At 35.0% G+C, this 21,332-nt stretch overlaps 1 protein-coding gene across 2 annotated transcripts; it reads right to left on the bottom strand.

Annotated features, from left to right (window-relative positions):
• Positions 1 to 952: 952 nt before the first annotated feature.
• On the bottom strand, positions 953 to 14,590 carry LOC104245468 (phosphatidate cytidylyltransferase 1). Of its 2 annotated transcripts, XM_009801086.2 has the most exons (13): positions 14,454 to 14,590; positions 13,392 to 13,537; positions 12,793 to 13,046; positions 7,158 to 7,309; positions 6,799 to 6,940; positions 5,526 to 5,682; positions 5,195 to 5,242; positions 5,018 to 5,104; positions 3,320 to 3,448; positions 3,164 to 3,220; positions 1,723 to 1,806; positions 1,531 to 1,638; positions 953 to 1,357 (listed from the first exon to the last, which is right to left on the bottom strand). In XM_009801086.2, the coding sequence occupies exons 2-12, from the start codon at positions 13,464 to 13,466 to the stop codon at positions 1,549 to 1,551; spliced, it is 1,275 nt and encodes a 424-aa protein (XP_009799388.1). In that variant the 5' UTR covers positions 13,467 to 13,537; positions 14,454 to 14,590; the 3' UTR covers positions 953 to 1,357; positions 1,531 to 1,548. The 2 variants fall into 2 exon arrangements, with proteins under 2 accessions (XP_009799388.1, XP_009799382.1); XM_009801080.2 differs by having other exon boundaries at positions 953 to 1,638.
• Between the last annotated feature and the right edge of the window lie 6,742 nt (positions 14,591 to 21,332).

Genomic DNA, 21,332 nt, shown 5'->3' with positions numbered 1-21,332 from the left:
TTTCGTTGATTTCTTTCCCAAAAAACCCGACAATGCATCTTTTTAGTAGACTGGAATCCTCGCTTCCCGTCGGTTCTACAACAGAGATATCTCCATTGTTTATGCTGACCTTTGCCTCTCGAAGGGTATTGGATTGCCATTTACTCTCCTTGATTGCTTTGACGTAAGGGTAGTTGTCCACAGTGATTCTAGGTGGGACTGTGGGATTCATTTTGGGGGTCTGATGTATGAATCTTTCTATCTTAGCTGCTATGTCTTTCCAACCTGCATTCACATCTAACTCTGGAATTATAATAACAGACCTCCCTTCTCCCTTTAGTGACAGAATGCTCATGTATCTTCCATGAACGTTGAATTTCCTGGTACAGAAATGTTCTGTCATATATTCCTTGTACTTCCATCGCTTCACTAAATTCATTTGATCTGTCGACGCTTCTTTAAGTACAAAACAAATCCATTACATTGCTTTTCTGCCCATGGATGAACGTCTCATCATGTTGCGGCTTCTCTCCACCCATTCGAACCATACATCTTTGTTGGAATTCCATCTGGTGATGTCAAAAGATTTGAATCCTGCGTTGAAATAAATCCGGTTGTCTCCCATATTGTACCACCCAGCTGTTCAGGTTATGGAAATGATAAGGAGTGTTTGCTGGTAATCACAGTTGAGCTGTTGATGTAGAAGATACTGAAATCTGGACTAAAACAGAGGTTCCCCGCACCCCGGAAAAATAAAAATCGTCGGAAATCTGAAAAAATTTTACAGATCTGGTCGGAATTGTCAGTAGGGTAAGCAGTCCAAAAGAAATTTTTTGAAACCCTGCCGGAAAAGGGCTCACGCTCCCGGCGCGTGGCTTTTAGGTCGCCGGAAGGTTCCGCGCGTGGCAGTCAGTTCGTCGGAAGAACTTTACACGGATACTAACTAAACATTGCACTAAGTATGGAAAGATTATATCAGTAACACAATGCCTACAGCGTATCAAATATAGTCTGGGAAAAAACCTTGTGGAACTGTTTTACAAAAATTAGTAGCAATTCCAGTAGAAGCAAATACTAAATAAACAGTGACACTATGCAAAAACTGCCAATTACACCAAACTCCTGAGTAATAAGGGAAATTTTACCATTAATTCAAACTCCACACTCTAACATGCATTGCATTTCTTCTGTCAAAGCAATCTTTAGAACGTCGTCGTAGATGACTTAAAATGAAACTTCCCCTTTCGGATGATTCCGTGCTCTCTTCAACCAGCAGATTTAGCCTTGTCAATCCTCACAGAAACAAGATCAATAAGGTTTGGATTGGCTCACTTTCCTGATCGGCGCAGGAATTTTCACAAATGATGCTTCGTCGTGCCTATTATTTGGGGAAGATACAGATTCACTGAACTATCGAAACAACTAAATGAAGAAAGAGGAGAAGCAAGCACTGTACAGCTTGTGAAAAGTCAAGGCCAGTGGGAAACCTACGTAAACAAAAGGGGAGAAGATATACAAGATATTCTTATCTAAAGGCTAAATCACTCGTACATCGATTATCTGAAATGCTCAAGATTCTCCAAACGTCCTCTCCTGGATGATCTGCCCGAGTTTAGAGTACACAGCTAGCTGCTCCTCAAATGTGAGGTTCAGTATTATCTACACCGTTGCATAAAAGAACATTTAGCACTAAGATTTATATTTCATCGAGACATTGTTGGTATGTGAGCTTGGGAAACCTACCTGATCCAAGATCATCTCAATTGACAAGTTCTGTGGCACAACAAAGGACTGATGATAGATATATGCAAACACAGCCATCACCATCTGCACAAACGTAACTCGTCATGAAAAGAGATTCACAATCTCAGTAATTCAGATTAGAACTACAAAGTAAAACTGCTGAGGGAGGGACGTTATACAAGAGGGAAAGGTGAAGCACAAGACAGAATACTGAAAATAATAATTCTAGTAACAATGGTAAGAGGTCGAAATCAGTATGCATCATCTCTTAGGCTGAACCAGCTAAATTATTATTTGTCGGGAACAGGGTAAGAACCTTTCATTGGTTACACACTTACACCCTTCAAGTGTCGGTTCTTTATAGATCCATTACGTTATCCAGGTTTTTCTATTGATAAATAGACCTAATGAGAAATGGATATTTATTTGGTTTCTAGATCTATGAACAAGAGAGATCTTGGGATACAAGCAATTACGAATGATATTACTAGTAAATGCATTCCTCCCCAAGTCAACATGTTTTAATGTTTAAGGGGTATTACGCCAACCATACTGAGGCTTTGCTTCTGTTCAACACATAATGTGTCCACACCAGCTTCCACATAAAACATAAAACAAAAAAGTAAAAGATGCCTGCCTCTCTTTATCTCTACTAAAAACTACACTCCTTCCACGAGGAGGTTCAGCATCATAATGAAAAGGCTTGACACTGGATTTTACAATACTCCCTCCGGTCCATAATAAGTGACCAATTTGCTTTGGGCACGCCCATTAAGAAAATACTAAATTCTATACAAAAATACCTAGTATGACTAAACTACCCTTAATTAAATGTTTAATGTGAGGAGTAAGAAAACATTTTAGGAATATGTACATAAGGGCAATTTTGTAAAAATAAATTGAATTTTTTCTTGATTATATAAATGGACACTTATTTTGGACCAAAATAAAAAAGGCAAATTGGCCACTTATTGTGGACTGGAGGGAGTATTTTATACGAGTCAGGATATTAAATCACCAACTAATAATTTGGTAGATTCTTTTACAGACTATCCTAATTCCTAATTTAGGGGACAAGTGGAAATCAGAAAAAAAATATTAATGCAAGTATTGAAAATTTATCACGTATTTTAAATAAAAGTCAAATTTTCGAATTTAACAGTTCAGGAAGACGATACAATTGGAAGCCAAGCAATTCTGCATCTTTGGATCCATCAAGCTAGAATTGCATGTTTCGAAGATTCGCGACCCTTTATCTTGGACAGAACATAAATTTTTTTTGAATTAACTTATATTCTATATTATTTCATGAAGTCAGGGCAAGAGAATAGCGGAGGACAATTTTATAGCCCAGACATGTCAATGTGCCAAAAAGATTCCTTTAGTGTCAATAATACCTGTCCATACAAAAGATCAGAATCCATATTTAATGGTAGCTCACCTGACAGTCCATTCTATCTGTCATACCGCCATGTCCAGGTATACTATCACCAAAATCCTACAGCGAATAGAAGGATAGAAATCATATTATTCATTGGTAACGGTAAGGACCTAGTAAGGCATCTAGAAATTAAGACAACAATAGTGAATATCGTACCTTGATCTTGAAGGCTCTCTTAAAGCCACTAGCAAAAAAGCCTCCAAAAGGAGCTATAATAGATGCAAACAAGCCAAGCAATAAAGCATGCCATTGTACAGGCAAAACAGCAATCTCTCTCGAAAGAAACTGCAGAAATAAGAATCAAAGATAACTTCAGTTTATTATGCTATTGGCTGAAAAAAGCTAACTTTTCTAATTCAGTACAAATCACTTGATAATCTCAAGTAGAGTATTAGACGTAGTGGTGGTAAAATGGTTAAAAGAAAACAGTTAACCACCCATATTATCCACTAAAAATGTGTTGGATAATGAACTTTGTAAAAACGGGTCAAATATGGATAAGAACCATATTATCCATTTAGAAAATGGATAACTAATAGGTTTAACCTTTACATTTGTAAAGCCTCAAATTGGGGGTTCCTCAAGTTTAGGAGATTAAGAATTCTCCCAAAAGTGATCATATTCTAGAAGTCATGTCCCATATTATCCGCCGGTTAACCCGTTTTTTATCCGTATTAAATATGGATCGGGTCGGATAATTTATCCGTTTTTCATTACTAGCTTTTGACCCATCCCATATCTGACCCGCCCGTTTGCCACCCCTAATTAGAAGTATCAAAATTATATTAATCGCATTAGTATCTGGTGAATACTTTCAAATCATTCACAAAGTTAACATGCCTACCCCATTTGTTGTGTTGTAAAACAGTTTTCTTTTAAACAAAGCAAAAGCAATCTAAGAAAAGCCCAAAATAATTCTCCTAAAACCAAATCAACCATTGCTAAAATCAACAGAACTCCAGAACACACAATTGTTTTAAGCAAACATAATTGTTTCATGGTTTTGTCTTTTAAGAATTTATGCTTTTGCAATTTTTACTTACTTGCACATCATCATATGTTAGAAATGTTAACAAATTCATAGAATTCTAGGTTTGAATATAGATTATAAAAATCCTTACAAAAAAAAAAGATTTGAAATAAATGAAAGGTTGGCCCATCCTAGCCTGCAGCCCGCCTAGGGCTAAGCGGGCTGGGTTAGGCTGGTTATTTTAAGGCCCTTTTGAAAGTGGGACCCGCCCTTCCTAGCCCATCAAATTCCATGGCATGTGAGGGTTGGGCTGCGCTAGCCCATTTTGACAGCTCTCCTGCTACTTTCCCACCAACACAAGTACCGCGTAACTCTGCCAATCAAAGTCTAGGCAGATGGGAAGAACCTAACATTTTGTCTCTATTGGGATTTGAATTCTGATCTACTCAGTTAAATACTTTAAAAGTATATCCTCAAATAATTGCTTGTCAGATATAGAAATATTGATTTTGCAACATTAGTCAAAGTAGATTCATAAAATTAGGTAAAACAAAAACACCTTCTAAAACAACGGAACTCATCGCTTAAGCAATTTATAACTGCAATTCAAAACAATGCATAGTATATGTATGTGTGTGTACGCGCACGCACACACATAATCACAAACACATCTTATTGCAAATTCATATCTAGTTTCGAGAACAAATTCACAGGGAAAAAGGGGAAAAGGGTGGATGTCTCCTAAAGAGTAACAGAGATGAGCAAAGCAAACGCACGCTCGAGATGATTAAAAGAAAAGCTTCTGCGACAGAACAGGGTGTAATAGCATTGGAAGAGCACACAAAAATGCAACTTTAAGTTTCCAGGGCTGACAGAAAAGTTACCCATGCAGGAAACCATTCTGGTAAAGTAAAATATTCTGGTTTAAACAGTGGGCCAGGATCACAATCAAGCCAACCAGTCGATAGGTCCTGCATCACAAAATATGGAAGTTACGCTTTTCGAAACTGAGCAGCTAGTCTCCCAAGCAAATTGGGAGAAACTTTACCCGGAAATATTACCTTCCTAGGGCATGTCAGCCACTGGAAACGACCAAACATATTCGCAAGCTGAAAAAAACAACAAACAATGATTAGAAAATCTACAAAAAGAAAAAGAAAACCATATACCCTTCTCAAACACTGTTCAGAAGAAAAATCATTCAGTGTATTGCTATAAACATACATAAAAGCGACACAATTTAAGCATGAGCATTTTGACGAGTCTGACATGAGAAGGTGGCATAACCACATAAAAATAGGATAAAGAAAATAGCCCCATCATGCAAACATTCCAAACTGAAGGAAAGACCAATGTGCACTACACATTGCTTTTGCACCAAATAACAGTTACCAGAAAGGCAGAGATAATGGTTGTAACAGATGCTCCAATGAAGCCTTCCCAAGTTTTCTTAGGGGACAATTTGATCAAAGGAGTTCGTCCGAAGAAGAATCCGAAAAAATAAGCAGCTATATCATTGATCACGATGAGAGAAGCTGGAAGCAGGAACCTGCATTACAATGAATCTCTATTTGAAGTTCTATATTCATGTTCAATTTGTTGCATGTTCAATTTACAAAAAAGAAAAAGAAGATAAATAAAACAAAAAGGAGGAGAGTAATACAAACATGGGACAATGGGTAAGCAATAACAACAAAAGACTACTACTCAGTCCCAAAAGAAGTTGGGAGGCTATATGAATTCTTACTTCTCCATTTAAGCTCAACTCATGTCATCATCATACCAAATAAAATAGATGTGAAAAATTAAGTTAAATATGCATAAATAATAGTACTAACAATAATATTCCTACTACTCAGTCCCAAAAAAGTTGAGAGGTTATATGAATCCTTACTTCTCCATTTAAGCTCAAATCATGTCATCATCATACCAAATAAAATAGAAGTGAAAAATTAAGTTAAATATGCATAAATAATATTACTAACAATAATAATATATTAGAAGTTCTCTAACAAGATTAAAACTTATTCCCAACTAGTAAATATCGCTCTATGCGGATCTTTTCTTCCGTTGTGTCCTATCTTTAGCTAAGTGCCTAAGTTTGCATGGTTTCAAGAATTTACAGTTCTTTCGAGGCAACTTCTTTCCATGTGATTTTAGGTCTACCCCGTCCCATTTTAACACCTTTACTCACCATACTCCGCATGTGTAAGCTGGCTCACATTGCCGGTCCCAAGCTAGGATAGAGGAGGAGAGTTGCGGTAGGTTGGCAGACAACATAAAAAACATTATGTTCCCCAAGAACTAAAAGATACCTCCAAGCATTTCTACTAGATACATTCACCAATAGGAAAGAGAATAATACTTGAAGCTTGGACACAATGATTAGTTTCCGAGACAAAGCAGATACAAATCTCCAAAAAATACAAGAGGGCAGGCCGGTAGACTAGGGTAGTTATGGTAGGTTGGTTTATCAGTGAATAAAACAATTTCTTTCTCTATTTGAGGTGGATGCAACAAGTACACCTCGACCGCTAACAAGTTGTGGTCGGCTATATGAATCCACACTATTCATGTCACTCCATTTAAGTTCATCCCAAACCACTATTACCTATGGTGGATGGAGGAAGAAAATATAATATCTATGAAACTGAAGGTGTCTTACCAGAAAATTCCCTCAAAAATATTGGCAACAGTGAAAGCAGATTGCGTAAACACCACAATTAGAATCATATGTGTCCATGCATACTGGCTAAATTGATACTTGTACATCTTCTTCTTCAGTGTTAGAATGAACCACATGAAACCTGATTCCAAAGGAGAGGGAGCACTTCAGTAAAATTCCTCAACAATCAGCAGAAGATGAGCATGTATTATAACAACACAAGGCATGAAAAATGGCACCCCAGGACAGCAGTATACTAAAGAACTTATTATTTCACATCTTGGGTATTGTTAAACTGCAAAATCCTTTCGAGATTCAAACACTGCATGAAAGGACATGCTTAAACAGATAGAACAAACCTGCGATATAGAAGAAATAACACGTGACCATGTGATACTTAACAAATTTGCTGACAAGCTTGTACAGGACTTTGTCTAACGTAACTGTGTTGACAAGCCTCTGGCTTAGCATGCGGCCATATACAAACAGCATAGCTGTGAAGAAGAAGTGCCTGGAAACAAAGTTGGAATTTAGCAAAGTCAGAAAGAATGGTCGACAACACCATGGTAATATGATAATTAGTGCCAAGCTTCAGAATAGAATCAGCTACAATGTTCAACTGTATATCAAATGGATAATATTTTGCAACCAAAAACAAAGTTGCGCAATTAATTGACAAAGGGAGTATGAACCAAACAAACGACGTTTTCATAGTTCAATAATTTAGTTAGTCAATGTCATTTTCCTCTTGTAGTCACGTAGCACCAATACTTTCCTCTTGTAATCATATTTTATACAGGAATTTGTCTGTAATCACGTTGCACCAATGTTGTATGTTGAATGTTTAAGTGTGACCAGCTCATCTAAAAGTTTAACAAACTAGAGCTAGCAAACTTTTATTGACTCTCACCAGGGGTGCTTCACTAATACTTGCTTTCTTGAAAGCCTCCACGAAGACTTCAGATGGGGGTTTACAGGTGTTTATGGTCCTCACTCCAATGCTGAAAGGGAAGAATTTTAGCAGGAATTGGGATCAGTCAGGTATTTGGGAGGAACAATGGGTTGTTGGAGGGGATTTTAATGTATGTATGTATGAATCTGAAAGATTGAACTGTTATAGAAGGACCAAAGCTATGAGATGTTTCTCAGAAGCAATTGAGGACCTACAGCTAATGGATTTGCCATTACATGGAGCACAATACACCTGGTCAAGAGGGGAGGATATTTTCCCAGCCTCAAGAATTGACAGGTTCTTGGTTTCCACAAAATGGAATGAAAGTTTTAGAGCCATCAAGCAACTAGCACTTCCAAGAGTCATCTCAGATCACAAACCTTTATTGCTAGAAAGTGGAGAATGGGATTCAACATCTTACTTTAAATTTGAAAACATGTGGCTTCAAAGAGAAGGATTATTGATATGGTGAAAGGGTGGGGGCAAAATTACACAATAAGTGGCAACCCAGACTTTGTGCTAATTCAGAAGTTGAGGAGCTTGAAGAAGGACATCTCCAAGTGGAACAAAGAAGTTTATGGCATGTTAGACACTAAGAGAAGCAGGGCTTTTGATGAACTCTTAGCCTTAGAACAAGCAGCTGAAAGCAAAGCTCCAACTCAAGCGGAAAAACAAAGGTTTCTGACTCTAAGAATGGAGTTGGAAGAGATTGCTAAAGCTGAAGAAATTTCTTGGAGGCAAAAATCTAGATGCTTATGGTTAAAAGAAGGGGACAGGAACACTAAATACTTTCAAACGTTGGCCAACTCTCATAGGAGATGCAACTCAATAGACAAGCTCAAGATAAACAATGAGATTACAAAAGATAAAGAATTGATCAAAGGGGAGATATTAAACTATTACCAATCTCTATACACAGAAAAGGAAGAGTGGAGACCATCCTCCAACTTTGAAGATGTTGTCAGACTATCAGAGGAGGAAAGTGAGCTGCTTGAAAAAGGTTTTGAGGAAGATGAAGTTTATGCTATCATTCAATCATGTGCCACAAATAAAGCCCCAGGTCCAGATGGCTTTACCATGGCCTTCTTTCAGAAGTCATGGGATTTCATCAAACCAGAGATTATGGCAACACTAAATCATTTTCACCAGCACTATTACATGAAGAGATCATGCAATGCCTCTTTCATTGCCTTGATACCTAAGAAGAAGGGAGCTATTGAGCTTAGGGATTACAGACCAATAAGCTTTATTGGTAGTATTTATAAGATTGTGGCCAAGGTGTTGGCAGAAAGACTGAAAAAGGTTATTGGAAAGCTGGTTTCTTCTCATCAAAATGCTTTCATTAAACACAGACAGATTACTGATGCAACTCTCATAGCTAATGAAGTGTTGGATTAGAGGCTTAAAACTGACACACCTGGTGTTATGTGTAAACTGGATATAGAAAAGGCATTTGATCAATTAAATTGGTCTTGCTTGCTATCTATTTTGAGGACAATGGGGTTTGGAGACAAATGGTTAAAGTGGATCAGATATAGTATCTCTACGGTCAAGTACTCAGTCTTAATCAATAGAGGTCCTGTTGGTTTCTTTTCACCGCAGAAAGGAATTAGGCAAGGGGATCCTCTTTCCCCCTTCCTATTCATACTAGCCATGGAGGGTTTAAGTAAAATAATGGAAAAAGCCAGACAAATGCAATGGATCCAAGGATTCAGTGTAGGCACAAACACTGGAAACTCAGTCACTATCTCCCATTTATTATACGTCGATGACACACTGATCTTCTGTGAGGCAGATAGCGTCCAAATCTTGTACTTGAATTTTACACTCCAGCTATTCGAAGCATTGTCAGGACTTCACATCAACAAGCAGAAAAGTATTATATATCCGGTCAATCGGTGAGCAACATTGAGGAGTTGGCAGGGATCATCGGTTGCAGTATAGGGTCATTGCCTACCACCTATTTGGAAGCCAATTGGGGCTTCCACTGGGAGCTGAATTCAAAAGTTGTGATATCTGGAATGGTGTAGTGGAGAATTTTGAGAAAAGACTGGCTTCATGGCAACAACAATACCTCTCTATGGGAGGAAGACTCACTCTCATCAGTAGTGTGCTTGACAGCTTACCCACCTATGTCATGTCACTGTTTCTCATCCCTAAAAAGGTACTTAAAAGGCTGGACAAGATCAGAAGGGACTTTCTATGGGAAGGAAATAGCAATTCTCACAAGTATCATTTGATTAAATGGGATAAGGTATTGCAACCTAAATGCAAAGGTGGATTGGGGGTCAGAGATCTAGACAAGCACAATAAAGGTTTGCTAATGAAATGGCTCTGGAGATACGGCACATGTGAACCAAGTCTATGGAAAGAGGTGATTAATGCAAAACATGGGATTAAAGACAATTGGAGCACCAATACTTTCAGTGCATCCCATGGAGTAGGGCCCTGGAAGCATATTAGCAAACAGGGGAATGAATCTTTCAGAATATTCATTTCAAACCAGGCAGTGGATGTCATATTAAGTTTTGGAAAGATAAATGGCTAAACAACACTGCTCTCATGGAGGACTATCCTAGCTTATTCAACATTGCCTTGGACAAGAATTCTTCCTAGCTCATAACAGAGTAAATGATAATTGGGATGTGCAACTTAGAAGATCTGTTCAAGATTGGGAGATAGAAGATTTGATGGAAATGCTAGCAAGACTAGAGGCCTACAACATTGATGAGAATGCTCCAGTTAGTATGAGATGGGGATGTAAAGGTCTTTATACTGTTAAAGATTGCTACATGCAACTTAACAATCAGAATCAGGTATTGCATTCATGGCCTTGGAAACTGATATGGAGGACAAAGTTACCTGTGAAGGTGACATGCTTCAACTGGATTGCCCTTCACGAAGCATGCTTAACGCAAGATAACCTATGCAGAAGGGGACTTCAGCTGATCAATAGATGTTACTTGTGCAGGAGACATCAGGAAACAGTTAATCACATACTTCTACACTGCCCAATAGCCACAGACCTATGGAACATGTTCTTTTGTATTTTTGGTCTAAGCTGGGTAATGCCACAGACCCTGAGAGAGGCACATATAAGCTGGAGTCTTTGGGAGGTTGATAAGGTCATCAAGAAGATCTGGCTTATGATCCCTGCAACTATTTTTTGGTGTTTATGGAACGAGAGGAATAGAAGATGCTTTGATGACACCTCAACACCAAACCACTTACTCAAATCTAAATGCCTGTTCAACCTTTTTTGCTGGACAAAGTTGTCCCCCATAAATAGTACAGGACACTTTTTGGACTTTATTAGCTCTCTTGTCCTAGATTGAGACTTTGTGTTGGGGCAAACAATGTTCTCCTGTTATTTTCTGTTTATGTAGCTCATATGCCTCTTGTAACTTTGCATCTTCTTGATGCCTTCTTAATGAAACATATTACTTCATCAAAAAAATATATCTTCAAAACATCCTCTCACATGCAGACTTGATTTTTTCATGAGCCAAACGCGTGGAAGTTCTTTTTGATAATGGTGGCAATGAGAACTGAACCCATGACCTCTGTTTGCTCTTATACCATATTAAGGTGTGTGACCAACCCATCTAAAAGTTTAAACTGCTAAAGATAGCACACTTTTATTTACTTAATTATATCTTCAACACATCTCTCACATGCATGCTTGATTTTTTTCATGTGCCAAGCACGTGGAAGTTCTTTTTAATAATAGTAACAGTGAGAATTGAACCCATAACCTCTATATGCCCTGATACCATATTAAAGTGTGTGATCAATCCATCTAAAAGTTTAAACTGTTAGAGATGCACACTTTTATTTACTTAAATATATTTTCAACATCGTAATTTATGCACATTCAACAAAAGTTAATTTGACATATCCACCAAGAAAGTAGAACTGGAGCACACATGCTCTAATTTAATGAAAATGAACTTCAAAGGGCTCGACACAGATAATTGCCATTCATAGCATTTGTTAGGTCTCATATAAATAGAGGCGGGATTCTATTGCACCTTAGAGTAGCTAATGCCTCTAAATAGTTCTAAATCCTATAATCTAAATGACTTAAAACAGAGGATCAAATACTTGCACGACTCAAGACTATGCCATATCTATACTATATTAAAAGCACGAAGACCTTAGTAAAATGTCGTTCGCCTTTTTTACCCTTCAAAAATAGAGTTCATGCTAGACAATATAGTCATATAATTATTTTCCTAATATTTAGGACGGTTAAATTAACCAAAATTTTGCTTATTAAACCTTTCCTTATTTGAACTATTATATAGGAAATCCTAATATTTAGGACATCAAAGTCAATTAAATTTTACCTTTTATATATTTGAACAAATAGCTAATTCGAGAAGATTAAAAATCTTCCCAGCAAAAATAGACTGGTTTTAATAAGACAGGAAAATGACTTAGATTTCAACTAGAACTAATCATAAGAGTCCAGAATTTTAAAAGTGACAACCTAATTGAGTGCAACTTGCATATTTCTTTAACGTTAATGACCTTTTCATTTGCTTCTATTTCTTTTGTTCATTTACAAACGAAAGGCCATAATTTTATACTTAGCAAATTGAAACAAATATTAATTCAACATTTTAGTTATAAATGCGATTAGATTTGATATTTTAAATACATGAATTAATAATAACATGAGATTCAACCAATAATATTTATGTACCTAATAAACAACAACAACAACCCAGTATAATCTCACTTAGTGGGGTCTGGGGAGGGTAGTGTGTACGCAACGCACGTATCCTAAGACTAGTAGTTTGAATAAATGAAAAGCAAACATATTAAGATCCAAAAGATTCTGCGCAGTTACCCACACTATATACTATAGTTTCAGCAAATATCTTAAGAAAATGACATTTTTAATCAAAAGTTGGGTAAGACATGAACCCAACCCACTGTCAGATCTCCTAAAAGAAGTAGAACATGCACACTTGACATGGCACATATAAGATGAGAAAAGCAAGCAAGCCAGGTGACATCAAACTGATCTTACTCACCAATTCAATAGCCTGAAACCAGGAAGCTGCCGGTCTTCATGGGCTCTTCTAAGTAGATTGAACAATTCTTTTGCCATAAAGATTTGGATAACTACTACCATGGCCCAAATATAAAGATGGCCCATGTAAATGATGAAAGCAAAGCCCCCAATCATCCACACAGATGAATATGCACGGATCAGCATTGATTTGTACTTGGATCGATCGTTAACAAGCAAATGGTTTCCATTTGCTTTGACAACTTCTGGAGGAACCTGTAATTTCGGGAAGAGGGGCAAAGAACATTTAAGAAAATTTAGTATTCAAGTGGAGAAGCGAAGACGGGCAAACTCATTATCCACCATGTTTCAAAACTAAATACCAGCGGAATTCTCGATTATCAAGAAAATATTACAGTAAGAAAATCTGGAGTCCTAACATTTACAAAATTCCAATCCCAAATGGAGACACTAAAGCATCTCAATTCTATTTACTTATCTATCTATTGATTAATGTACTTGTTCATTCTCAAACATATAGCCAAAAAACTCATAGCGAAAAGATAAAAGTAAAGATAGCACAAATCATTAAAAGAACCAATAAAAAAAAAGTGAAGTCACCTCATTTGATCCTCTACGACGACGTATCCGTCCTGAAGGCGTTCCTGGGGCACTGGAATTGCTATCGTTTTGCATACTTTCTTTATCAAGTCCTTACCCCCACTAATAATTCAACTTACAAAGAACACATGAATACCTAAAACAACCTGAACATAAATAAACAATAAAAACATGAGGACTCAGGTTCAAATCTCAGCGGAGACAAAAAAATACTAGGTGATTTATTAGCATTTGCCTAAGTCTTAATGGACAGAGATATCGGGTACATGGTTCGGATAACATGTACACGATGGACAGTGGCGAAGCCAGAAATTTCAGTAAGAGGGTTCAAAATTTAGAGAAGTAAACACAAAGAAGTCAAGGGAATTGACATTTACTATATATACATAAAAATATAATTTTGACCTAGTATATATAGTGTAATTTTTCAGCGAAGGAGGTTCGAATGAACCCTTTCCACCCCTCGCTCCACCCATGCCGGTGGACTAGTCGAGGTCCGCCATGCTGGCCCGGACACCACCCTCATCAAATCCTAACAAAGGTAATAAACACTAGGCGATTTCCATCCCCTCTACCTAAGTTTTAATGGGCAGAGTTACCTGGTACCTGCGCTAGAGGCAGGTAGCAGGTACCTAGTAGAGTAGTCGAGGTGCGTGCAAGCTGACCCAACTCCACCGTCAAAAAGAAAATAAAGCAATTAGAAAAGGTCGGTGAATTCAACAAAGAACAGAGTATCAAACAAAAATAATTTAAATCATTAACAATTTAAACTATCCATAAGGCTATTCTAATCATGTATAAGTATTAAATAAGCATAGCTGCCAATACAAAAAAGAATTATTACGATAAATTAGTCCAAAAGGGAGTCAAAATGAAAGTATAAACAAGTTAATAAACCCTAATTAAGCTAATTATAAGCACAGCAACGAATTTCAAAAACTGAATCTTAACAAAAAATTGAAAAAAAAAAAAAAGTTTTTTGCTTCAATTGAATACAGTAATAAATAGGAAAATTAGACAGAGAATAAAAGAAAAGGAGAAATAGAGAAGGAGAGATCGGACCTATCGACGAGTGGAAGTTTGTGAGTGAGGAATGAGGAAAGGCACCAAAGCACATCTCAGTTAACTCATTTTTGGCTGCATTTGGAGGCTAAATACTGGGTATTAATAAGCAAAAGATCAAAATTTTGCAGAAATATTGAATTATGTAGACCACCCAAGTTTTAATTTATTTATTTATTTTATTATTACAACTTATAAGTAATAGGTAACAAGCTCTAGAATTAATAATTTCTGGAACCAATTTTTCTTCTGCGGCTAGAATTGGATTAAGCAATTTAAGAAAAATTAAAAAAATACAAAAAGCATAAAATATAAGAGAATATTTTTTGGGAATAATGTGTCTGTCCTTTGCTTAGTCTCTCGACCGACCAACCTTTGGATCCGGTAAATTGTAATTGCGTTGCTGATTTTACGGTTAAAATAGGGAGAAATTCAAAAATAGCCAGATTTATAAGTGGTCATTCAAAAATAACCACAGTTTCAAAAGTAATCGAAATTTAGTCATTTTTCATGTAAAGATAAATTTGAACGAAAATATTGTTCAAAATCCGGAAAAATACTCCAGCATAATATACTAGAGTTCCAATATAATATACCGGTCCAGCATAATATACTGGAATTTGGAGCACCGGTGCTCTAGTCTCCTGTATATTATACTGGAGCCAGCAAAGTATACCGGTCTAGCATAATATGCTGGAAGTTCATACACATGTGTACCTATCTCTAGTATATTATGCTGGAACTTTCCGTGTTGCAGCTAAATAGTGGTTATTTTCCACTAACTTTGCAAACACTGCTATTTTTGAATGACCAGTCCGAAAGCTGGCTAGCCCGTGTTATTTTAATGTAAAAATAGCACGGGCTAGCGAGCTTTCGGACTAGTCATTCAAAAATAGCCAGCGTTTGCCAAGTCATTGAAAAATAGCCACTATTTTGCTGCAATAGAGACCAGTCTAGCATAATATACTGGAGTTCGGTGCACCTGTGTATGAACTTTCAGCATATTATGCTGGAACTCCATCACGCGGAAAGTTCCAATATAATATACTAGAGATCTCTCCAGTATATTATGTTGCACCGGTATATTATACTGAAGTATTTTTCGAATTTTGAACAGTATTTTCTTTCAGAATTATCTTTACATGAAAAGTGGTTAAATTTCTATTACTTTTGAAACTATACCTATTTTTGAATGACCACTTGTGAATCTAGCTATTTTTGAATTTCTCCTAATCTTACGATAGCCCAATATGTCAAATATTATTGAAACTAATCCAATCCCTTCACCCATCTTTTTAAACTAGGAATGTTTACCTCCTATATCAAAGGTTAACACCTTATTTATTTTAAATAAATACCCTTTGAAAAAATTATCTCATATAGCTACTTTTAAATTTTTATAGCAAATATCTATTTATGATCGCTTCCTACCTTTACGCCATTAAATATGTTGTGTATTCTTTTTTTCTCTCCCTATCTCTTCCCCCTCTCCTCCTTTCTCTTTCCTCTTTTAGTTACACATCTTCACCGCCTCCTTCGAAACTACCTAATATTTTGCACTTTACTCTGATCTCCTTATCGCTGTAAGGAGAAAATAAGTCAATCTCATATTTCTACCTTATTTCTTCTTCCCAAAAAGTTAACTTAAGCACAATTTCAAGAATTTCTCCAAAAACCTATTTGAATGGAATTAAGTTTGATAATAGTTTCAAAATGAAAGTTTTCCATAAGTTTCTGAAGACATGTTTTATCAAAAATAATGTTGGTTCTAAGACCAACTTTGAGTTGTTTTCAAACTTATCTGCAAATAGCTCTACCTGGAAGCCCTGATATCTCTATTTATTTGCTCTCCCTCATCGAGCTCATCGCCGACAATATAAATCCTTTGTGATTGTGCGATACTGTGATTGTGCTCTGTGGACGCTCTAGACGAGACGACATTAGGGTTATTCTTGAACAAAGACGATAGAGTTTGGGGCTGAGCAACTTGAAGAGTCTGTTACCTTTTTTTTATTGTATTTCAATGTATCTCGCTTTATTCTATGTATTTCATTGTATTCATTGTCTCTTTTTTTCCACTGTATTTCAATGTATCTCGATGTATTCTATGTATTTTATTGTATTCATTGTCTTTTTTCATTGTATTTCAATGTATCCCGCTGTATTCTATGTATTTTATTGTATTCACTATCTCGCTATATTCCTTAAATGTATTCATATATTTTTTTTAGTTAATATAATTTATGTATTCATATGTATTATATAATTTCTCTGAAGATTGCTATGTTTTGGAGGTATTTTTCGGTTGAGAATCTTTTTTATAAATGAAAATACAAAATTTGTGTGTTACAATTGAGTTTGTTGAGTTATATTAGGAGTCTATTATATTAATTGATTCACTTTTCGTTTAAAAACAGTGTAATCCCCAGTTTCACGCCGTGAGTGAATACAGTCGAATACAATAATATGTCCAGTTGTAATCCCATGTTTCACTCCATGAATACAGTCGAATATACTCGAATACAAAAATATGCCTAGCTGTAATCCCATGTTTCAAGCCTAGAAATGCAACTGTATTTATGTATACAATAGTTTAAATACATCGAATACACTTTAAAAAATTTGAAAACATAGCTATAGGAAGTAATATAGTAAATGATAGCTACAACAAGCTAATAACCACTAAAATATAGTGGTTTCTGAAAGTTTCTCTTTAAACTACTAGTCTCTCATCTCGTGCTTTGCGCCTATAAAAGGGTTTGATTAATGATCGTTCAACTTTATATATATATATATATATATATATATATATATATATATATATATATATATATATATAGGTGAACTTGTGCGCAGTAGAATTATATTTAATTCTGCATAAATCACATATCATAACTTTAATATCTCGTTGGGATCTCATCTTTATTCAAACTTTATTGACAACTAATTTTCATGTTAGATGCCTCATTTCAAACATTATAAATTAGAAGCTAGAGTTGACAACTTCCGATCTTTTCCTTTTTATGTTACTTTATTTATTCTTAATATTATTTTATTTTAGAAATTATCAGCTTTTTGTCTTTTTTAAATATTTTACAAAAAAAAGAATTCCTTTCACACCAAAAAATTAATTTTTTATGCATTATTTGTTCCTCTTTCTCCATCTCTTTTATAGTGTTTATTTTTTATTACATTATTCTCTTCTTTCTTTTATTCGTGTCAAGGGATAAACTCCATGTTTTTTCCCGTTAATTATTTTATTGAAAAGCATTTTAATTTATTAAATGAAAATGGCATCTGACTTCTCCATCGTTAGTAAAGCTAAGAGCTTAATCTCATAAACAAATGATGCTTATGAAACGCTATGATAAATGCAACTTATAAATTACGACATACAAATCGAAATAAGCAATTGCAACTTATATATAGATATTGCCAAAAGCGACTTATAAATCACAGTTACAAATATGACTTATAATTACAATTAACAAAAGCGTCTTATAAATCGCAATTGGCAAATGTTCATAATCTCAACTGATCAAGACGATTTATTTCTCAATTGTGACTTGTAAATCGCAGGAAATAAAACCTGTAAATCAAAATTTGCCAATACGACTTATAATTCAAATGCGACTTATATATCACAATTTGCAAATGCGACTTATAAAACGCAATAGACCGACTTGTCAATCACAATTACCAAATGCTACATGCAACTTGTAAATTGCAGTAAGGCATGTCGGTGTGGGCTAAGTCTTCCCTGCTAAATTTTTAGCTTAGTGCATCGTGCTTCCCCTTAACTGGAAGTCCATTAATTCATATGTGCTTGATATAACTTATAAATTTATAGATTGAGGGAGTGCATTTCACATTGTAAGAGATTCATATAGTAACATTAAGATTGTGCTTTCCCACAAATCACATCTTTAGAATAAATTCTTTTGATTGGTAACCACAAAAATGAGATGCTAAACTGCAACTTCTCAATGGAATAAATAGACAAACTTTTAATAGTAAAGTCAAAGAAATACAAATATTGAGGGGTATTATCACTTTTAGCCCCGTCAGAAATTATTTGCACTTGGTAGTCGAAAAAGTGTATAAAATTTGTATAAATTTTATATATAATATACATAATGTATATATATACAAAAAGTATACAAATTTTACACATTTGTTCGGCTATTATTTTTCAGCAACTATATAGTGTTATTTTTTCAATATTTAAACCATTTTATTGCTTGATGTTGAGTCCATGCATTTTTATAACTAGGTTTGGTTTCAGAAGTGATTTGAGCTTTTATTGCCATAGTCAATTGTCCTGTTGGATTTCTTTCTTCGGCTTAACCCAAAGCCTGGTTATGTGGGGCAAGTGCACAAATAGCCATTCTCAGGAATGTTATTTAGATATTAGCCAGTACTTATTTTATTATGAAATTTTAAACTAGAAAACGTAACTTAAGGACAATTTAGGACAAAAATATCCTTAAAATTTGAACTGAAAATCTGAAATTCAGAACGCAATGGCTAATTCCTAAATAACATCCATTTAGAATGACTATCCGGTGACATTTCTACTAGTTTATGTGCTCATAAACTATTTTAATTTAATTCCAATGCAACGATGGATGGTAATGCATGTTGGCCTAGATGAGTTTAAATGAAAAAATATGGTCAAATATGAATTTATATAATAAATCCCAACTGGAAATAGATAAACATTACACCATTAAAAGGGCCAAAACAACATCTACCAAGCTTGTGGTCATTCCCTACTTATAATTCTTTTTTATTTTTTGTATTATGAATAATAATAAATTTAAGTTTTATGTATTGGTGGGGCAAAAAAAATAAATTTACACAATTAGATCATAATACAAGCAATTATAAGAAACTAAAACAACAAACATCTTGACAAATAGCAAATTTGTTAACAAGTTAAAAAATACTTATAATGTAAAACGTATTTACTTTATTAGTGTATAAAACTTAAACTTAAAATAAATAATATGGATGTCTTTTTCATTCTCAACTTCCGTTGCTCTTCTTCATGGTATCCATAATTCCAAGTTTCAAACTACTTTTATTCATAATTTAATGACCATAATTAGAGCCCGTTTGGCTTAGCTGATTTAAGTAGCTGATAAGATTAGGTGCTGAAAAGCACTTTTAAATGCTGAAACTGATTTAAAAAATAAGCAGTTACGTGTTTGGATAAAAGTGCTAAAATTAATAATAAGCAGCTGAAGAATTGGGTATAGGAAGAGTTTTGTTTAAAAAGAATTATTTTAGGGATAAAATAGTAAATATTTTGGTCAAACCTAAAGTGCTTATAAGCTGAAATTTGATAAGTCGGGGAAGACCAACGTATGACTTTTGGCTTATTTTTGGCTTATAAGCATTTAACTTATAAGCACTTTTAATTTTACCAAACGCGTAGATAAGCCAAAAAGTATTTATAAGCCAGTTTGACCAGCTTATAAACTTAGCCAAACACCCTTTTAGACTGTTTCACTAAATCGAACGGCCTAAATTGAAGCTAACGTGATCTTTAAAAATCCATGGCCTAAACAGCTAGTTGATGTTTTTTTTTTTTTCTGGGTCTAAATAGAAGCAAAATATACGAAAAAGAAGAAGGCCCAAGGATTTGACGAGCTTTGTCATAAATCAATTATTCGTCAAAATAACACGGGCTAGCCAGTTTTCGGACTGATCATTTAAAAATAGCCAGCGTTTGTAAAGCCATTGAAAGCTACTATTTTGCTGCAATACGGAAAGCTCCAGCATAATATACTGGAGATCTGTACACATGTGTATGAACTTCCAGCATATTATGCTGGAACTCCAACACGCGGAAAGTTCCAGCATAATATACTGGAGATTGGAGCACCCGTGTATGAACTTCGAGCATATTATGCTGGACCGGTATATTATGCTGGAACTCCAGTAGTATATTATACTGGAGTTCCAGTATATTATGCTGGAGTATTTTCCGAATTTTGAACATTGTTTTCGTTCAGATTTATCTTTACATGAAAAATGGCTAAATTTCGATTACTTTTGAAATTGTGGCTATTTTTGAATGGTCACTTTGACAGTACAAATTTCACTTGTAATTAAGTTGCTCGGGCTCGAGTGCAAATGTCTAATACAAGTGCAAATTTAGATGTCATATCCTTCATAATCTAAAAATTTAAGACTCGGGCATGGATACATGCATGGAAATTCAGCTAAAAATAATTTAAATATTTAAAAATAAAATTATAAAAATAGATTTAAATTTTGAGTTATTTTTATGAAAAACTTATAAATGATTCCGAGAAGGAAAAATTATTGATTAAGAGGAAAAAGATAAAAAGAAAATGACTGGCATAGAAATTTATATATATAAGGTATTTCATTTTCTTCAATTTAAAACCTAGCTTTTATTTTGATTTTAGAAAACTTTACATTAGTCCTGAATTTTTAAATCGATTTTGCTCAAAGTACTCAATCAATTGAACAGATCCGATACGAATCTCACACTCACACTCACACTCACACTCACACTCACACTCACATTGTATCGACACGAATACAACATTAAAAGTGAAGAGTCCGAGCTACTTATTTATGTCATGACTCAGGAGCAACATCATGCCTATGTAAGCTAAAAACAAAGAGAAAAGTAAAAGGTGCAAACTTATATATGCACTTTTCATTATTGCTATAGTAATGCAGCTTTTTAGTTTTTGATACAGAAAAAATCTTTGAAGCTTCCACAAAGATTTTTTCAAAAAGTTTATTCTGTCTAAATAGTTATTTTTTTTTCTTCCTTTTTTGTTTCAAGAATTTCAATCAAGTATATATATTGAACTCATTAAAAAGAAAAGGAAGTAC

Source organism: Nicotiana sylvestris, chromosome 9 (assembly GCF_000393655.2).
Source record: "Nicotiana sylvestris chromosome 9, ASM39365v2, whole genome shotgun sequence".
Lineage (NCBI taxonomy): Eukaryota > Viridiplantae > Streptophyta > Magnoliopsida > Solanales > Solanaceae > Nicotiana > Nicotiana sylvestris.
The sequence above is the reverse complement of the archived record's forward strand: the minus strand, read 5'-3'. Positions and strand labels throughout refer to the sequence as shown.